Consider the following 20485-nt stretch of genomic DNA (forward strand, 5'->3'; position numbering starts at 1 on the left):
AGTTTGTCCATTGTTGTATAAAGGAATCAAAGGTAATGGATCATTCGTATTAAAGTCAAGAGCGGGCTCCCAGGTCAAGCTGGCGGGGTCAAGGCTTTATCGATTACATGCATATTTGCAAGAAAGTGGCAAGATCATTGCAGACGTATATCTATGTTATATGTGTACATAATTGCCACATTATTTACATTTAACTATGTGATAACCATAAAACCGGCTATGTTCATATATCGAGTTATTTCTGCAGTTACTGGGGAAGGGAAGTGTTTATACGTCCAGAAGTTGCAACATTACTCGATAGATGGCGCTAATTTGTCGTCATCATCTTCTTCAAAAGGTAAGGATAGGTTTGTGAATAAAACTGTTATGTTGGTTTACCTTATAACGCCAGTAGGTCTATTTTGTATTTCACTGGATACCAAATTACGTTACTAACTGTATAATTTTTCCATTAAACGACTGACATACCCTGACTTAGCACCCTGTAGCCGCAAACCACGACGACACACAGGCATTGTACTTTTATTCGCAACTGACGTAACTTTAGAATAGAATATAAAAACTTTATTGCAACACAACACAATAGGAAAGACACAAGGCAAACAGTAATAGTACTTAGTGCTAGGGTGCAAAGGCGGCCTTATCACTAAAAGTGATATTTTGAAGGCAACCTGAGCGTGCGAAGCAGATAAAAAAGTGGATAGTGGGTATTTTATAGTAGTTTTTAAACAGTTTCTAACATAGTTTACTCTCAACCGAGATACAAAATAGGCGTTGGTGACAGGCAATCACTTGTCCTAACTACTAAAACATATCTGAGGTACCTATCTAAGTACTTATTCGTAAATATCGTTGTAAAGGTAATGTAACGTCCTGCATACTTAAAGAAAAATTAAAAAATTAAAATTTAAATCTGTTTATTATAAATAAAAAATACATGGTTGTTTAGATCTCAATTACATTACGCTAATCTTCATTATGGAAGATTTTTGTGCTTGAGAGGGTTGCACAAATATATATTGATTAGTATATATTAGTTAATGTATAATGTAAAGAAAAAAAAAAAAAAAAAAAAAACATTTCTATAGTGATAATTAATGGAATTTGTAGGAATGGTCTGGATGAACTTCCGCCTAGTAGTTTTTGCACGTACCCTGAATGTAATAACGTTTCAATTTGTTTTTGATTTGCTTCAGGTTTTTATTTTCAATTTCTTCTACTAAAGGTCTAGGTAATTTTTCTAAAACACTAGGCAGGAGGTACTCCCATACCCTCTTTCCATAAACATTATTAAATGTGGGTGTTCTAAACATAGGTAGGTAGGTTAAATGACGTAAGGTAAGGTTTCACTACTTACAAGAATATATTGAGGAGATCCTTATTGTAGCCCCCCCTAGTGACCATTTGTCGGGTATAATTATAAAAAACCTTGTAAATAATAATTTAATTACATATTTGATAGATAATTTTTAAATGAAACAAAAAACAGTTTTGTATAACCCGCGCAATTAAAGAATAGATTTATATGACGCTTCCGATGCTGTTTTGTCTCATTCGCACAATATAAGCATACGCGAATATTGTGCGAAAGAGATAGCACGACGTCCACCACCTTATATAAATCTATTATTTAATGGCACAGGGTATACCTAAAAATAAAATAGTCTTAAAATATACTAGTAAAATATTCTCAGCCCATAATTGCCCTATATTGGGCAGAGGCTTCGTTCATAGGAAGGGTGTATTTAGAAATCCCCACCATGCTGCTTCAGTGCAGGTAGGCGGGCTAGTACCTAAAATAATGTACACGTCATTGTTTACATTTTATACTACACTGGCTCATAAAGTACCTACCTTTGCTTACTTTCATCGGCGGGAAAAGTGCATGAAACATTATTAACGTGTTAACCGGGCAGAAAAATACCCAGTAGTCTAGCAGTTGCTACGCCTCAGAGCTCAAACTACACCAACATAATCCACTAGCTATCGCCCGCGGCTTCGCTCACGTTAAGTTCAATTTTTGATTTGGTAAATTATAATTACAGCTAATAGAAAAATATGAACGTAAATTGCATAAAAAATCAGAAACTTTCATATAAATTTTCAACCCTATTTGACGCCTTTGGAGTTGGAATTTTTAAAATAAGTGAAACTCGTATTTCTTTATTTTCAATCGAAAACCGAAAATCAAAGTTTCATAGAATTACCTTGAAAAATAAATTGATAAATGAAGGATTTTATACAAACTATCATCACCCCATTTAACCTTCTTAGGGTTGAAATTTTCATAGCCTTGCTTAGCGGATGCCTATATTGTAATTACTATCTGTAAGCAAAATTTCAACCGTGATCCGTCAAGTGTTTAGAGCTGTGCGTTGATAGATCAGTCAGTCAGTCAGTCAAACTTTGTACCTTTGCCTTTTATATATATAGATAGATGACTTTCTTCCCCCCAGCTAGCAATATACTATTTTTATTATGCATTCAGCAATGCAAAACAGAGAAGAGTATATTTACAAGTATCATAATGTAACTTAAGTTACCTAATCCGAAAAAACAGTTTTGACTGAGTATCATTAAAGCGATGCCTCGAGGCATTTTTTTACGCCATTAGCGATCAAGGAAACTCGCCAGGCGAGGTATAGATGTAAATTGCCGTCATTAGGTAGAGTCCAAGAAGTCATTATGATTTATTAACTGCAGCAATAGCTATAGACACAATTAAGACCGGTAAACGAGAAGACGTTTTATAGTGCAGAAAATCGCGTTTTCTGCACTACATATCCACTCCTGCTAATTATTGCTTACTTGTATCATGTTTTTAGAGTACCGTACCTTAAGGGCGCCCACAGAACCCTATAACTACGCCTACGCTATCTGGCTTTCATAATGCTGTATCTCATGGTGGTTAGAAAGAGTTGTTATTTAAGTGTAAAACGTCTTTTAGCGCGGTTCGCATATTTTTAGATGAGATAAAATCTCTGGACTTGCGACACCGAATTTGATTTAACTATACCAATTAACGCAAGATAGAAAAGTACAACTGATGCGGTATTCACGAGATATTTAAATAACGTCGAATCAAATTGACGGCCGAGTGGCGCAGTGGGCAGCGACCCTGCTTTCTGAGTCCAAGGCCGTGTGTTCGATTCCCACAACTAGAAAAATGTTGGTGTGATGAACATGAATGTTTTTCAGTGTCTGGTTGTTTATCTGTATATTATAAGTATTTATGTGTATTATATTCATAAAAAAATATTCATCAGCTATCTCAGTACCCATAACACAAGCTACGCTTACTTTGGGGCTAGATGGCGATGTGTGTATTGTCGTAGTATATTTATTATTATTATAAATTTATTTCCTATTTTGGTTGCCATGAACCTATAGTTTCTATTTTAGATAGTAATAATTTTAATGATAATAATGATGATACAAGAGTTGTCGAAATTGTTAAGAATGATTCATATAAGCATGCAAAATTAAATGTATATTGAAGTTTCTTTTATTAATTTTTAAAATATAATGCAATTTATAACCCAATAACCCTAGTACCAAAAGCAAAAGCCGGACACCGATTGTTTAGGCCGGACACGCAATCTAAAAGCCTAACTATATTCAGCTTTATCCGGACGCCTGGCAACGCTGACAACAAAAAAAAAACATCCGGCTAAGTTTGTTGTGGGCTTCTTCTTAGACCAGGTCGCGTTTGGAACCCTCGTAGCTTTAGTTTTTAGTTGACGAATTTAGTTATAGCCATCAAACTCACTTCTATGTTATATTTCACATGTAATGTACGCATCAAAAGTGCCATGTATATGCCTATTTGAATAAAGAAATATTTAACTTTGACTTTGACTTTGACTTTGATAACGCTATACTCGCTCATGTTGATAATGTATGAAAAATGTTGTAATGCAGAAAAAGCATGAAGTGCAGTGAGAGGTTTGCAACTCGCGGTGAATGAAGATTGTTTTGTGTATCCACCAAGTTGCCGTTATACGGACTAGGTCACAGACATTCTCTGCAATATGATTTTATAGTCAAGTATATCTGCAGTTTGACTGCCTCGTTGGTCTTGTGGTTAACATGATTAACAACGGATCATGAGGGCGAATCCCGGTTTAGAATCCCAGTTCGGACAAATAAATGGTATTGCGTTTTTTCTATTTAAGAATTTTCAGTACCAGCCCGGTGTGAGAAATTGACAGTGTCAACCCCTGTGCGTCGGACAGCACGTTAAACTATCGGTCCAGGTTATTAATCACTAACACTCTTGTCATTGCAGCCTACCAACCCGCATTGAAAGCAGCGTGGTGGGTCTATGCGCCAAAACATTTTCTCCTATAAGAAATGAAGTCTGTGCCCAGTTGTGGAACGTAACTAGGCTGCGGATGGTGATGATGAGCTCTTAACTTTACAGGGCAGGCTGCTGACACATTGTTTTTGTCTCCAATCAGAGAAATTAAGTATAACTTTTTGTCTATGTTGGACTGGAGTCTGGAAGCGATAGGATCCTCTGGCTGAATAGCTTATAAACGCTTAGAACGTGCTTTTAACTTAAAGACGCAAAGCAACGCTAAACATCAACATCAACCCCATAACATTACTCTCAGAATGAAAACGGTTTAGGCAGTCGCAGTCCATTTATTGCGGTCGACCACTAGTCTAAATTTGACCATAATTAATTTAAATTATAGATTATATTATTCTATTATCAAAGAGTATAACTTCTTAGATCACAGACTTCGCCAATGCTACACTGCCAATTTGCTTGTTTTTTTGTTGTTGCAACATACTTAATCAATGAATGTGTGTTGATTAAATGTATGTTTAATGCATAATTTAAATAAATAACGTGTGTGTACTTATGTACACGCGTTAGAAGTAATACTTCTTTGGCGTAACAAGATAAAAATCTTTTCATAAATTTTATCTTTTGCCTTATTCCTCGCCTTATTCTTCGCCTTACGCCGTATTCTACGTTTCTAACAATAGAAAAAAAGGTATTGTTTGAATTACAAAACGTTATTGTCAAAACGTTTTAGAAAAACTAAAATGTTGACTATGGTACTTCATGGTCTCGGTTTTCTGTGACGGTGTGCGAGCGCATCGTAAAAATTTACTCTCAACATTTTTCCCGAACGCACCAAAAGAAGTATAACTTTAAAGTTTTTTTTTCCCACAAATTTCAAATTTCTACCGTCCGCACAATTTTTGTAAAAAAGGTAGGTACAAAGTTTTTGTATCACGTATTAATATATAGATAGATAAAAATAAAAATATTTTTATCAATCTATATATTCGTAAGTATGCCTATTTCAATTTTGTGCACTACTGTACCGGCGCGTGCAGCGATGCATAATACCTATTTCAGAGGATGCTAGCGCCGCGATATCATCAGCGAGTCTATTAAATTGCGCAGAACTTACAGTAGGTACCAATTGACCGTTTGACCCAATTGTTGCTAACTCACTGATGATAAGGATCCGGGTTCCACTACACTTGCTACACAGACTTGTCTGTTTTCGAATACTCTTGGAAACATTACTATACGGATAGATAGTGTCTTCGGGGGAAGCGGGGATAGCTTAGTGGTTAGGACTTTAACTACACTTTTGGGGGGGCAGAGTTCAAATCCCAGCACGCACCAATAACTTTTCCAGTTATATGCGTTTAAAGCAATTAAAATACCACTTGCTTCAGTGGTGGAGGAAAACATCGAGAGGAAACCTGCATGCCAGAGAGTTCTCCATAATTTTCCCAAAGGCGTGTGGAGTCCGCCAATCTGCACTGGGTCAAACATACATATATGTTTGGATAACTATTGTCTAATAGTGATCACATCGTTCGACAAATTAAACGTAAAGCTACGAGGGTTCTAAACGCGCCCTGGTCTAAGAAGAGCCCACAACAAACTTAGCCGAAAAAAATTTAGGAGTTTGTGATTAATAAAACTGACATATCCCTAAGAGACGCGGTGAACATTAGCAGTTATAGAAGAAAGATAGAAGCGGTGATAGCCTAGTGGGTAGGACTTTGACTTCACTTTTGGGGAAGCGAGTTCGAATCCCGGCGCGCACCTCTAACTTTTCCAAGCTATGTGCGTTTTTAGCGATTTAAATATCTCTAATTGATTCATCGGTGAAGGAAAACATCGTGAGGAAACCTGCATACCGGAGATTGCTCCATAATGTTCTCAAAGGTATGTGGAGTCCACCAACCCGCACTGGGCCAGCGTGGTCGACTACGGCCTTTACCCCTTTTTGGCGTGGTGGAAGCTCTATTGCCACTTTTGTCCTTTGAGCAGGACAGAGGTGATGCGGGACTTTCCCCTTATGGAAGCCTGGAGGGGGTTATACCCAAACTTAAAAAACACCGCTAAATAGTAAATGTCCCTAGACGCCCAGGGTAGCCAGGGTATACTTCCCTGCTGCCGATTGGCGCAGCGGGCAGCGACGCTTACCACTGGTAAATATTTGTGTGATAAATGTTTTTCAGTGTCTGTGTTTTTATTTGTATACTATAAGTATTTATGTATATAATTCATAAATAACTCAAGCTACGCTTACTTTCGGGCTAGATGGCGATGTGTGTATATATATATATATATATATATATATATATATATATATATATATATTCTATTTATTTATTCCCGGATGTCAACTGATTACCCCAGCTGAGAGCCGGGGCTCCCGCTCTGAGGTGAAGAGGATTAGGACAGCTTCGATTTATTCTCATCCACTTAAGACTAAAGACTTCTATCTCCCAGGGTTCGTCCTAGGTTTGGCGATAATCATCACGCTGGACAGAAGAGTTGGTGATCGCAGTAGATGGTAGTTATTAGCACAGACAGAGAGGACTGTGCTGTTCCCATAAAATGCGATTAGCTTTAGTTTGTTGGAAATCGTTTCTTCCACTACAAGTTAGCCCTTGACTGCAGTCACACCTGATGGTATGTGATGATTCTAGAATGTAAATGAGCTTAACCTGTTAGGGGGTATGGCAGTGATATTAAACCCATATCGGTTTCTACGCGACATTGTACCGGAACGCTGAAACAGCCATGGCCAAAGCCATACCAGAGAAATTTCAGAAATTATTCATTCCCAAATTTCCGGGGAACGAACCCGGACCTCTCAAGGTCCAGGTCCAGGTCTTGAAAACAACATACAGCTATCAAGTTCCATAAAACTGCGCTCACTACCTCTTCCGATCAGCGGCTTATTACGAACGAAGGCCAGCGACGCAGTCAATCAATCAATGTCACGCGTAATGGCGGAGCGCGTTCAATCATCCTACATTCCGTCAGTCAGCGCCCGGCCGGCGATGGAGGCGGACGAGTGTTACGACAGCGCGTCCGCGTCGTCGCCCGGAGCGGAGCATGCCGACCCGCAGACTCCGCCGCACTACAACGCGGAGCCCGAGAAGGAGTTCATATTAAAGTACGAATCGTTGCCACAGTTGTGGGACACGTCGGATATCCGCTACAGCAATAGATTTGAAAGGTACCAGTTTCATATTGCCTACGTTTGTTAGTCAATCGCGCGAGCTTCATTGCTGCGGGGCGCTTGACGTTTGGAGGGGGGCCCTGCTACGTATCGGTCGCCACTCGTCTTCATATATTGTAGCAATAAAGGGTCGATTGTCCATTTTACGTTCGATTAGTATAGTACAGTCTGGAAAGCTCCGAAAGAAACATACCTACATATTTAAATGTATGTGTTTTCGCAAACATTTGAAACGATCCCTACTAATATTATAAATGTGAATGCAAGTTTCTTTGTTACGCTTTCACTAAACTACTGAACCGATCTTCATGAAACTTTTAATACATATTCTTGGAGGTATTAGAAATAACATAGTATACTTTTCATTGGAAAAAAATTACGTAATTTAAAAAAATGTTTGTGAATAAATCTCATATATGACTATAGGTGTAGACTATGAAGCAGTACGCTGTCTCCCAAAATTACGCGGGCAAAGCCGCAGGGCACATCTAGTATTTTTATAAAGCTTCTTACTTAATATAAGATAAGATTATTAGAAGAAACAGTTCACCAGTTTTTTTATAATAAAAAAAAATAAAAAATCAAAAGAATACGAAGGAAGTATGGGTAATTTCCTTTTTTATTCATGTCAGTTTAGACAAATATGTTATTTTTTAAATAAGGGTATTCTTTGCAGTGGAATTAAAAAAAGACAAAAACATACATTGCAAATGAAGATGACGCCTACTGCATAAACTATATCTATTTTTTGTCACATTTCGCTCGAAATACAACTAGTTTTTATGTTTTTCATGTATTCTCAACCAATGCAACGATCTTGGAAATTTAGCACTTAATATACCTTAAAACCTATTGATGAACGTAGGATACCTAAGCGTGGTTCCGCGGGAAAACGAAACGAAGAAAGGCGAAGTCGCCGGGACGAAAACAGAGTAGCTAGCCCTACTCTGTGGTCATTCGCCATTGCCATCACAGAACAGAGTGTGTCATTGAATTACTCGAGTTGCACTTTAAATTATCAATAGGATACCGAAGGAGGTTATCAAAACGGCGTAATTTTTTATTTGGCGATATTATAGCTTATCTATATCTTCATATCTCCGTCGAACCGTTTATTTTATCATTTGAAATAGTTTACCGTCCGTTCCAGTTTATTTGTGTTTCGATTAGAATGTTTTAAGTTTACCCAGATTCGAACTAAATGTAATTATTAGGTTTTGAGTTTTTCTGGCAAGAAATTCGCAGTATTCGTCCGGATTTTGTAAATTGGAGTTGTCTGCCCATCAGACGTTAAAGGCAACCCTAAGATCCCAACACGTTAAATTGGAGGTCCGGGTTCGATTCCCGGCAGAAGCAATTTAGGATTTTTCAATTTCTGAAATTGATCTGGTACAAGGCTTCGGCAGGGGCTAGTTACGACCCTACCGACAAAGACGTGCCGCTATGCGATTTGGCGTTCCGGTACGTCTGCAATCTCATCTTACGGTATGTGATGATACGGTAAAAGATGGTAGCAGGCTAATCTGTTAGGGGTACGGTAGTTATATTAAACCTACATCCCTAATCGATTTCAACGCCATCGTACCGGAACACTAAATCGCTCGGCGGCACGACCTTGTCGGTAGAGTTAGACCTAACCACGGCTGAAGCCTCCAACCAGAGAAAATTCAGAAATTATCCAACCAGAGAAAATTCAGAAATGATCCAACCAGAGAAAATTCAGAAATGATCCAACCAGAGAAAATTCAGAAATTATCCAACTAGAGAAAATTCAGAAATTATAAATTCCCTAAAAGATCCTGTCGGGGATCGAACCCGGGACCTCAAACTCAGACCCACAGCACTCACCGCTGCACCAGGGAGGTCGTCAAAAAATGATGAAAATATAATTATATCAAACCATAACCACGCAACGTGATATGTTACTTACAAAACTGTTACGACACATTTTAAGTATAGATTACGATTGCGAACAAATGCTCAAGTTGTAATTTTATTGAAACTTGGCGACGTCCGTGTACTATTTCTGATTTCCTGTTAGATAAAGAAGTTTTCCTCTTATGCCCCGTGTCCAGAGAGCAAGCTTATACGGAAATTCTTTTCAGATACCGAGCTTTAGGACAACTGCTGCCGATATATCAAAAGGTTAAACCTTACGCCACAATAGAAGACATTAAAAAGAAAATAAACTCCCTACGGTCCAATTACCGAAGGGAGTTGAAAAAATACATCGCATCGATGAAGACGGGAGGGAGCATTGTATATTATCCTAAAGTATGGTATTTCCCGTATTTAAACTTTTTAAGAAAATTGGAAAACGACGATGACCAGGTAATTCCTTTCAACATTAAATTTGGCAAGCTCCCCTGGCGCACTCGTGAGAAATGAGCTTGTTATACCTACTCACAGGTCCTGGGTTCGAGTCCCGTCAAAGCCAATTTGGGAGTTATCTTCTGAATTTTATGTAGTCTTGTCTGGAACGTGCCGACCTAGTATACTCCGACAATACGGAAATTATAAATTCTAAAATAGCACCTGGCGGAGATCGTACTCAGTACCTCCCATTAATAAGACGACGACGCCCACCAATGCGCCAGAGAGGACGACAGAATAACAACTATGAATGGAAAAAGTCAAATTTTCTGATAGCTAAATATATATATATATAAAATTACAGGATGAAAGGATGCAAAGAGTTGAGAAAACTGAGAGCACGCAAAGTATCCAGGAAAACAGATCATCGAAGCCAAAGAGTATACTACAATCACTATGTTCGGAGCCCAAATCGAGGTCACCGGTCCCGACGCTAAAAATGAGGAAGAAATTATATCAAGAGAAGTTCCGTCCCAGCCACTATTCACCCAATCCCTACCAAAACCAGCACCAGTGCCCCAAAATCTCGAACCCACTAGCGTTAGAATGGTCCCAAACATTGGCAAGGCTGGATCCTCTTCAAAGGTTGTATGCGAAGAAGGCTATCAATGACGTGCTTTTTGAAGCTGAACTGGGCAGCCTACATAAACATTCCGTGCGCATCAACGAGGCCAGCTCGTATTACATCCGAACGTCACCCGACGAAATGTCCGGTGCTGAAGATTTGGCGGATCCCCCAAGTTCGTCAATACAGAAATCGGATCCGATTTCAGTCAAAACCAATGATTCAACTTCAGATGTGGACTGTAAATTTCCCATCACCTTTTTGCATTGCAATCTCGAAAATGATACGCACAGGCGAGAAACTGAGTTCGGAGATTGAGAACAGAAGTTTTTTTTTTTTATGAAATTATGTTTTTAATAAAGAATGTTTAAAAAAATATTATATATTTTTGCTTTCAATCCATAATTATGTGCTAATATTATAAGGGCGTCTGTTTATGTGCAACCTATTATCGGCTCCTAACCGCTGCAGCGTTCTTGACTCATCCTGGAGACGGAGAGAGTACATATTCTTTTTACCGCGGGAAAATAAAGGATGTCTACCTACCGGATTCGGAAGATAGAGTCTGAAGTAACGCAGTATCTAAGTATTTCTACTTTGTGTCACGTTTATTGAAGTAAAACTTCTTTAGGCGCGACTAGGAAGTTACTCGGATTTTTTTCTGAAGGAAGTAACGTACATAACTTACATCACAATAAAATTTGAAAGTGATATTAATGAATTTTAAATATAATATAAAATTAAGTAGTGAATATATTAATATTCACTACTTAATTTTATATTATATTTGAAATTATATATGAAATGGCGGAGTCCCAGGAACATTTAACTCTTTCATCAATACATAATAAGTAGCTTGGTGTCACGTCTCGATACTAATTAAATAAATATAAATATACTATGACAATGCACACATAGCCATCTAGCCCCAAAGTAAGCGTAGCTTGTGTTATGGGTACTAAGATGACTGATGAATATTTTTATGAATATAATACACATCAATACTTATAATATGCAGATAAACACCCAGACACTGATGAACATTTATGTTCAAACTTTTTTCCCGTTGTGGGAATCGAACCCACGGTCTTGGTAGCAGAAAGCATGGTCGCTGCCCACTGCGCCAACCGGCTATCAAAACCAGCCACGGCCAAAGCCTCCCAAAGTGGGAGTGTATTAGTGACAGTCAAGGACTTCACACGCCTTTGGGAACGCTATGAACGCTCTCAGGCATACAGGTTTCCTCACGATATTTTCCCTCACCTTTTAAAATATCACTATACCCCTAAAATTATGAAAAAATAAACTGCCTTATAAGGGGACAAGAATATATTTCTGATTCGACTTTATTTCAATTTTATTCATTGTTATATTCGGTAATCGAGAATAAAATGCAAAAGGACGCAACTGATATATTCCTTAAAGATTGCAGAACTTTTTCTCCAGTTCATAATTTGATCTGATTCTCCTTTTTTCCTTACGGAGATAGATAGTGTTCTAAAACTTGATCCGTACTTGGCCAATGCGATGGACTACGCTCTAAAACCTATCTCATTGTGAGAGGAGACACGTGTCCGCTAATGTGTTTTTAATAAGATAATTATGATTTATTTGGGTTATGAAGTTTCGCATTATTCGTACGTCTTTACATTATTCGTACGTCACACAGAACGCTCCAGAAGCGTATTGCACACGCATAAAAGTAACTTCAAACGAGAGTGGTGCTTGCTATACACACATTACGCAGTGTGCAATGTTAACGTAGGTTAGCAATTTGCGTAACTATCTCAAGGAAACGGGCCGTTTGAGAGCACCGAGCGGTGCGCTTTTCCGTTTTACACCAATTTTAACCAACTTCTAAATTGGAGAAGGCTCTACGTCATATCAACCCATTACCGGCCTACTACAGGCCACGGGTCCCCTCCCACAATGAGAAAGGCCGCAGTCCACCACGCTGGCCCAGTCCGTATTGGTGGAGGAGGCTCATAATTAACCTCGGAACTCAGTAATTCTCCATAAACTATCTTTTTTATTTTAATTTAAAAAGTATAGATATACTTTCAGATTAGTGCAATATAATGTTCAACAAATTCGATTCGGTAACAGGGTTTTGTTATCAGTCAAAAGGAAAAAAAATTGTATTTATATATTTTCTACTTTTATAGACAGTAAATATTATGTAATAAAGTATTATGACTTTCTCAGACTCCGTTCTGTTACCAAGCGTATCGACAAAATTCTGCAACGCCGAAGCCGATTCTTTAGGGCATTAACCAAAGATGCCATTCAAATGACCAGATTAAGTAGCAACATGAATAATCGCAGCCGCTCTGCGCCCCGCAGCAGCTGTCAACTCCTCTAAATTTAAATTGTCTGGATCCTCATTATTGGAAGCTTCAGGCCCAAAACATTCCTCAGGATCCAGCACGGTTTCAACTGCCTCTTTTCTAAAGACTCTATCCCTAAGTCGTTGAGAACTCGACCCCTCGGAAATGAAGCCGGAGTCCTCACCACTGGGCTATCACCGTTTTTCGCTACTTATAAAGCACGCTATTGCCCGCGTTCTTCGTCCGCGTTATTAACGGTTCTTTACAAATCCCGCGAGAACCGTTTGTTTTTCTGGGATAAGAATCAAACTATGTTACTCTCCGACCATTCATTGATTGCTTAGTTAGGGAGTGAAGGAAGTAAAAATAAACAAACAAGCACACTTTCCAATTTATAATATAAGTTAGGATACATGAAGAAATACGGTAAACTCATGCATTAGGCTGTTTTTGCGGCATGAAAAGAAAGTGATGCGAATTGTGTCACAGCGGCAAAGAGGTGAAAACGTACATTTAGGCGCTGTACACGCGTAGAAGCTTCTTACTAACTACATTCATTTTTACTAACTACACGGGACACAGCTACTCACACTAAATCGTGAATATTTCATGTTTGTATTTAAAACGAGAGGTTCCACACTCGATATTTACCGTCTCAAGCGGTTACCTATCAAACTTCACCCGAATTTGTACATTTCTTATCTGTACTGTGTTTTTTTATCCCTCTAGTCCTCTATAGTTAAAAGAGAAATTTGAATTGGTTGGACTCCCAGATTCGTTATTAACAAATAAAAATTGCCTTCTTGGTCTAGTATTACAACAGATCATGAAGATATAACATTAGAAATCGCTGGAGGTAGATCGCAAGAGCTGCTATAATATCTACCTATAACCACGGCCACTAAGCTTAGAGTGGACGACTAAGAATTGTTTTATTTTTGCCCCTATTTATTTATTCATCATCATCATCATCTTTACTATTACGATAGAAATATCGTAATAGTAAAGATGATGATGATGATGTCCGATGCGGATACAATATCATAGCGCAGTAGCTTAGCGCGCAGTTCCCTATGACTGCTATCGGTCATGGTTTCCAGCTTCGGTAACAGCAAGTGTCTACGTTTGTGCGACGCCTTATCTAAATAGCTACCTACAGTACTCCATTCACCGGGGACATCACATCACTATCTACAAAACAAACCTTGCTTACAATACCGACATGCTGTTTTCTCTTTGAAATTGATCATTTCAAGTATATTCTGATGTTGAAATTCTTTTGCTTGCAATAATAACAGAACACTTACAATTTAAATTACCCTATGCTATATCGACTATGCTCTAAAACCGTATCTTCTATGAGAGGCAAGAACTGTACTGAGCAGTGGGACATTAATGGGCTCCGGATGAACTGCTTCTGATTAAGCTTAGACTCTAATTGTATTATGGTTATGGTTTCTCAAAATAAATCATCATGCCTATTCCCAATAAATATACGTAAGTCTATATTTAAACAATATGTTAAGTCTCACTATATTTTCCAGTGCCAACTTGTAACATACCTTTACTAATTTTTACTTTACTAAATTTATGTATCTATGGTATGTAGTAAATTATATATAAGCTTTTTCGTTTTTTGTATTCTGTTTCTGTCTTTGTGTTTCTATATTTCTTTTATTTCCTCAACTTGTAGTTGTGTGCAAAGAGATTTTTTGAAATAAAAGAAAAATTAAGCAGCATAGTGGGTCAATGCTCTAATTTCCATATCTCGTATGATAATATTGCTGCTCATGAAAATCAAAACCATACAAAGTATTTCATCATCATCATCATCGTCAACCCGATTACCGGTCCACTACAGGGCACGGGTCAACTCTCAGAATGATGGGTTTAGCCCGTAGTCTAGCACGCTGGCCAGGTGCGGATTGGTAGACTACACACCCATCCCACCCTTCAATTACTTGTATTTTAAGTTATATATCTAGAATGATATTTGTATTAATTCTTATAATTAAATAAAATACGAGTACAAAAGTGAACTTTGCACCGTTCGAGCGACTCGCAGTAAAAAATGTAGGCACAAGAGTCTCACAATGCCTTGTCTAAAACAAAAGTCTCATAATATAAAAACTGTTGCCAGTGCCATTAATTTTGTTAACATATTATGCATACTAACTACGTCTGGCTGTACCGCTGCACCGACCATGACACAAGGTTTGGTTCGATTTTCCGATGGACACTTGCCAATAAACACCTGAGGGGTTTCGACAGCGTCATCGGGGGAGTGGGACGAGCGCGAAAGCTCGCCATGAGAAGAGCCCCAGAGCTCGACGACATCGGGGGGAGGAAGTGGGAGACTTCGATCCGAGGGTGCCTCCTGCGAGGGCTTGGACCTTTGGCTAGGTTCGACGTTAATCTGTTGGTGGACTTTTAGACTAATCATTGTTTAGTCGGAAATTACACACTTTGATGCAGAGATAGCTTGCATGCTGAAGCATTGGATACTTAAACGCCATAAGGTTTCTGCGTTTTTCAGCACTTGGCTATCACCGCTTCACGCAAGCGAATACTATACTGTAATCCGGCCGCTACAATACCGTTCTTGACGTACGAGTATATCAGTTGGGCATATAAAATAATCAATAGCCGTTACAGTCCATTGCCGGATTAATGGCCTCTCCCAACGGGAGGGTTTTGCCCATAATCACAACATTGAATAGACGGATTGGTGATCGCAGTGGTGGCAGCACGGCTATGGGCAGGAGAAAATTATCTCCCCGTGGACGACATAAAAAAATGTCTTCTCCCACGGCTTAATCAACTCTCATTGGCGTACAAGTTAAAATAATATCCAAATATAATATATATATCGGATAGGAGATGCTGACTTAATAATTATTAATTGTAAAGTAAACATCTCCTGAGGATGCTCCGGTTTCGTAGCGAAACGTGCGTAGAGGGTAGATTTCTGTAAATCTGTTTGGTGTGGAGTATAAGGATTGAAGAAATGATAAATAACACCATATAGATTCTTTAGAACAAATTAAGCTCAATTTTCATAAAAAAAACTTCTGCTTCTTTTTCGTGCTTTAGGAAGTGGACACGTTATTTATATCCCCTGTCAGGGGATATAATCGGGGGACATAATTTTTTTCTCCTTCCTGTGCTAGCCCTGCAGTAGCACAGAGGACGCGGCTGCCCGTTCTCTGTGATATTTTCTTAGTCGCCTCGTACGACACCCGCGAGTAGAAGTGGGGTGGAAGCAAGTGTATTCTGATCTGCCCGTGGAATAAATGACATTGCAAAAAAAATGCAAATTGTAACGCATACTGAAATCGAATCCGGTCATGCACGGTTAAAGTTAAATCTATACTTACTTGTATCCAGTAAGGATGTTGAGCAGTGTGGACTTCCCGGCACCCGATGGACCCATGATGGCCGTCAGCTCGCCGGAGCGCAGCCTCCCTGACACCGATTTGAGGATTGTCTTCACATCTGTAGGAAAAAACATTATTTATTATTTATATTATATATTGATAGGGAGGATAACAAAACCTTCCAGATTCAATATAGTGTACATTATTCACTCCCTTTAATTTGATACCCATATTTGAGTGGTTGTGCAAAAATATGAAATCCGCCATTTTTAGACAATTCCTTGCACCGATTTTCATCAAACACACAAAGGCACGAACGCACGCCAAACGTCAACACCCCGTCACTTCAAGACACGTCGAACTTCTATGACTCTGTCGTTTTAGCGTCGGGACTCTGTCGTTTTAGCGTCGGGCAGAGTCCCGAGTATCTGCGGCGGATACTCGATTACTGCGGTCACATTGCCAAAATTACAGCAGTTTTCAAAAGCTTATGGATCACTGGTAAGATCGAAGGAAAGAGACCCCGCGGCCGGAACCCAGGATGTTGGTCAGACCAGATAAGAGAGGCCGTCGACGCACCCATTTGTCGTGCTATTCACAAAATAACCAACAATAGACATAGGTCTAGATAGTCGTCAAAGCCCACCAACCCACATTCGAGCAGCGTGGTGGATCTATGCTCTAAAACCTGTACCCTGTAATGATGATGAATGTTTTATTTGTGATCCTTTTTTAATATTTTTAATGAAAAATAATGTTTTTATTTTTGTCTGTGTAGGCCATGCAACTCGGCATAAGTACAATGTTTACTCATAGGGCAAATTCCAGTTTACGTACAACTGTCGGTACGTAATACAGTGACTAACATGATCACTGTAAGTAACACACGTGACTCTGATACTTGATTACTGATAAGATAACAGAGAGTCCTTATACATAGCATTTTTTCTGGTTTATTTTTTAACAGTTTGTTGTTCGTCTGTCGGTATGCCTATCATTGTATCAATGCCATTCTTCCAAGAAAATACGGTCCACTACACGTTAGCCTTTGACTGCAATCTTACCTGTTAGGGAGTAAAGTCAAAGTCAAAGTCAAAAATATCTTTATTCAAGTTAACAGGTGGCACTTTTGATGCGTACATAAGAACCACACGGTAGTGAGATGATGGCGATAACCACATTCGTAAACTTAAAACTAAAGCTACGAGGGTTCCAATCGCGTCCTGGTCTAAGAAGAAGCCCACAACAAACTTAGCCGTGTGATTTTTTTTTGTTATCACCATCTCACAATATCATTTTAAATTATTAGAAGAGCAACCTGGTTAGAGCAATAATTTACACCCAAGCTTTTTTATCGTTTACGTAGTCCTTTATACTATAATAGGACTTTTCTATAAGCTTACGTTTAATACAAACTTTGAACTTTTTAAGAGACATCTCCAAGATATCAATTGGTAGTTTATTGTAGAATTGTATGCAATTTCCTTTATGTAAATGAGTATGAGTATGAGAGTATGAGTATGGTAGTCGTACCCCTAATCGGATTCTACGCGACATCGCACCGGACCACTAAATCGCTTAGCGGCACGTCTTTGTCGGTAGGGTGGTAGCCACGTCCAAAACCTCCCAGCAGACCAAAACAGGGAAAAATTAGAAATTATAAATTCCCAAATTGCCCCTGCTAGGAATCGAGCCCGGAAACTCCTACTTAAATTCACAGCGCTCACTGTTGCACCAGGTCGTCAAATATCAAGTTGAAGTTAATATTAAGTACTAAAACTTATAACATGTATAGGTAATATATAATACTGCTTAAAAGTTAACAAAAAAAGTACTGTTTTCCAAACCAAATTTTCATGGCACTAATGTATGTCTGGTTGGTGACTGAATAAATTCGAAATCATTAATTTATAATCCAGTGTGGAATTATTTCAAGGTAAACTTATATTTCGATCAGTTTTATACAGTTTGCACGTACGGAGTATTAATATAAAAATGTTGCCTCATCATATAGCCTATCAACCTTCCACTGCTGGACACCTTTCACATAGGAGAGAGGCTTTTGGGACCACCAGGCTTCTTTTGTCAGGCGGCGGTTTGGTGAGGTTTATCGATTATTATTGCACCGAAGGCTAAACGTGCTCTCCAAGTCACGGGGGTGGACACAGACAATTAACTGACTTCGGACTTGCATTCAATTTTTCAAAGGAAAAGTTTTGCAAGACCCGGCACTCAAACCAAGAACCTCGTGTTCTGTAGTTGATCGTGCTAGCCACCGAACCAACGAGGCAGTTTAGATTGCGATCGCAATTGACTGTTTTTTCCAAAAATGATCGATAAGGTTCTCAGTTGACTATAGATTTCTTGTATCTAATTTACATACAGATTTTACCGCTGTTCAGTGGCCATTATACTTTGACCATTTCTTAGACCATTTTTAACACGAATTTGATTTTGTATGTATGTCGTCACGGAAATCGGCATAACGCACTCATACGCCTTCACATATGTGCTTCTTTTGCATCAAGGATTATTATTATAATTTAAGTAATAAAAAAAAATAACATTTGAATTAAACTCACGAAATTCAATTTTATAACTGACTTACAAAAAAGGAGGAGGCTCTCAATTCGCTTGTAATTTTTTGTTTGAAATGTAAAATTTCCGTGTGGTCCCATTTTCATCTGTTGAAGAGATCCTGGTGAAATCGAGAGAACTCTTCAAAAATTATAGGACACCTATATAGCGATATGAGTATTTTTCAAAGTAACTTAAGCATTTGCTTTAGGAAAAGACCGTATGATCAAGTGAAACTGCTGATTACGACCACGGATGGCCACCGAAACTACACAATAATAAGTATTGCACGGGGCGATTCGATTATATATATATATGGTAGAGTATATGGTTTGTGAGAAATTTATGCTCGTCTCAATAAAGTTGCTGATGGTGAAGTGCCGGAAGAACTTCTCAACCATTGAAGCCCCATATTCGGGAAAGGAAATCCTTTGTAAAATGTTATAAGCAGTTGACATTTGGTTTTTAAAACTTAGCCACTAAAAAGCGTAAAAAAAGTAGGTTCTTTGTTTTTTTTATTTTAACTCAATAGAAATTTCTTTTATTAGGTCTACCTGATATCAAGTTTAATATTTAACATCTGCCAAGTATCTCGTGACGGCAGTTTTCTTTTTAAATGAAAATATGCTCTCCATAGCTGCCTTTCAAAAATCAAAAATAGTTCATTTTAAATATTTTTTTACAGTTTTAATAACTATGTAAGTTTGGAACCTTTTTTTAGATGTAGTAGTACTATACCTGTATCAGAACACTCCGTTCTTCAATTAAGTATCAGTATCCATGATATGTGAATAAGATGTAAGTTGTACTTTAAAATAAGTATATATACACTAAAATTTAGGTCAATTAACATAAAACAATGTTAATTTTGCGTTTGTGTGAGTGCGCGCGCGTGTTTGCGTCCATACGCGTGTGTGTGTGTGTGCGTTTGTGTATGTGTGTTATAAGAGTGAGTGTGTTTGTGTATGCGTGAGTAAAGAATACGAATAATCAATATATCAATAAAGCTAGATTAGGGAAGATATAATTTGAAGAAAAAAATATTGTTATACTTTAAATTTACGTATTTTGAAGTAATTCTTTTTTTGTACAATTTTTAATCTGTTTTGTACGACTTGAAATGATGCCACGTTGTGCGATAGTGTATCTAGTCGAAACAATAATTTATCTTTGTCCTGTTTGCTGTACTATGGACAAAGAGCTTTGTTATGAAATCGCAGCCGGTTGCTACAGGGTGTTCGCTAACTGGAACTGTTCATTGTGTTGCCATGTGCGATAGATAATAATTGCATTCTTTTATTATTAATCTACCTGATAAGAACAAGTAGCGCTTATCGATAAGAAATGCGAATGATAGGTTGATTTTTAGAGTATCTTACCAAAATCTTAAGTAATAGGTATTATAAACGTAAAAGTGTGTTTGTATTTTTGTATGTTTGACTTGATTTAGACATTTTTATTTAGTTGAAGAGATGATTAGAATTGGTTGAAGGGACGGAGAGTAACATAGGCTACTTTTTATCCCAGGAAAACGGGACGGGATTTGTGAAAAACGTTATCTTAAAATCAACTGCTAAATCGAGTAAAGTGACTAACCGTCTATTTGAGTAATACTACTAAAGTGGAGTGGTTTTGATGCTTCAATATAAATCGTGAACTAGGTATAAAGAAGAACATCGAATGAGTACAAAGAATCATTAAAAAAAGACAAATTTAATTTAATTTACAATCTTGTAGGTAGTTCTACCCCAC

At 38.1% G+C, this 20485-nt stretch overlaps 2 protein-coding genes across 3 annotated transcripts in view; one reads left to right on the forward strand and one right to left on the reverse strand.

Moving 5' to 3' along the window:
- The window catches only part of LOC120627536 (ATP-binding cassette sub-family G member 4), a 66855-nt gene that overhangs the window by 23634 nt on the left and 22736 nt on the right, over positions 1 to 20485 (reverse strand). For both annotated transcript variants that reach the window (XM_039895541.1, XM_039895540.1), the window contains one exon: positions 16157 to 16274. In XM_039895541.1, the coding sequence (XP_039751475.1) occupies positions 16157 to 16274 (118 nt within the window). The remainder of the gene's footprint in view (positions 1 to 16156; positions 16275 to 20485) is intronic.
- LOC120627537 lies at positions 7267 to 10819 on the forward strand. The gene is made up of 3 exons (XM_039895542.1): positions 7267 to 7511; positions 9620 to 9845; positions 10192 to 10819. The coding sequence occupies exons 1-3, from the start codon at positions 7267 to 7269 to the stop codon at positions 10768 to 10770; spliced, it is 1050 nt and encodes a 349-aa protein (XP_039751476.1). The 3' UTR covers positions 10771 to 10819.

The sequence above is a fragment of the Pararge aegeria genome, chromosome 11 (assembly GCF_905163445.1).
Source record: "Pararge aegeria chromosome 11, ilParAegt1.1, whole genome shotgun sequence".
NCBI lineage: Eukaryota > Metazoa > Arthropoda > Insecta > Lepidoptera > Nymphalidae > Pararge > Pararge aegeria.

Bases quoted from the DNA above. Each gene is read 5' to 3' on its own strand.
- LOC120627537 (XM_039895542.1), top strand. From the start codon at position 7,267: ATGTCACGCGTAATGGCGGAGCGCGTTCAATCATCCTACATTCCGTCA. The intron at 7,512-9,619 runs GTACCAGTTTCA...AATTCTTTTCAG, and splicing joins TACAGCAATAGATTTGAAAG to ATACCGAGCTTTAGGACAAC. The intron at 9,846-10,191 runs GTAATTCCTTTC...ATAAAATTACAG, and splicing joins TGGAAAACGACGATGACCAG to GATGAAAGGATGCAAAGAGT.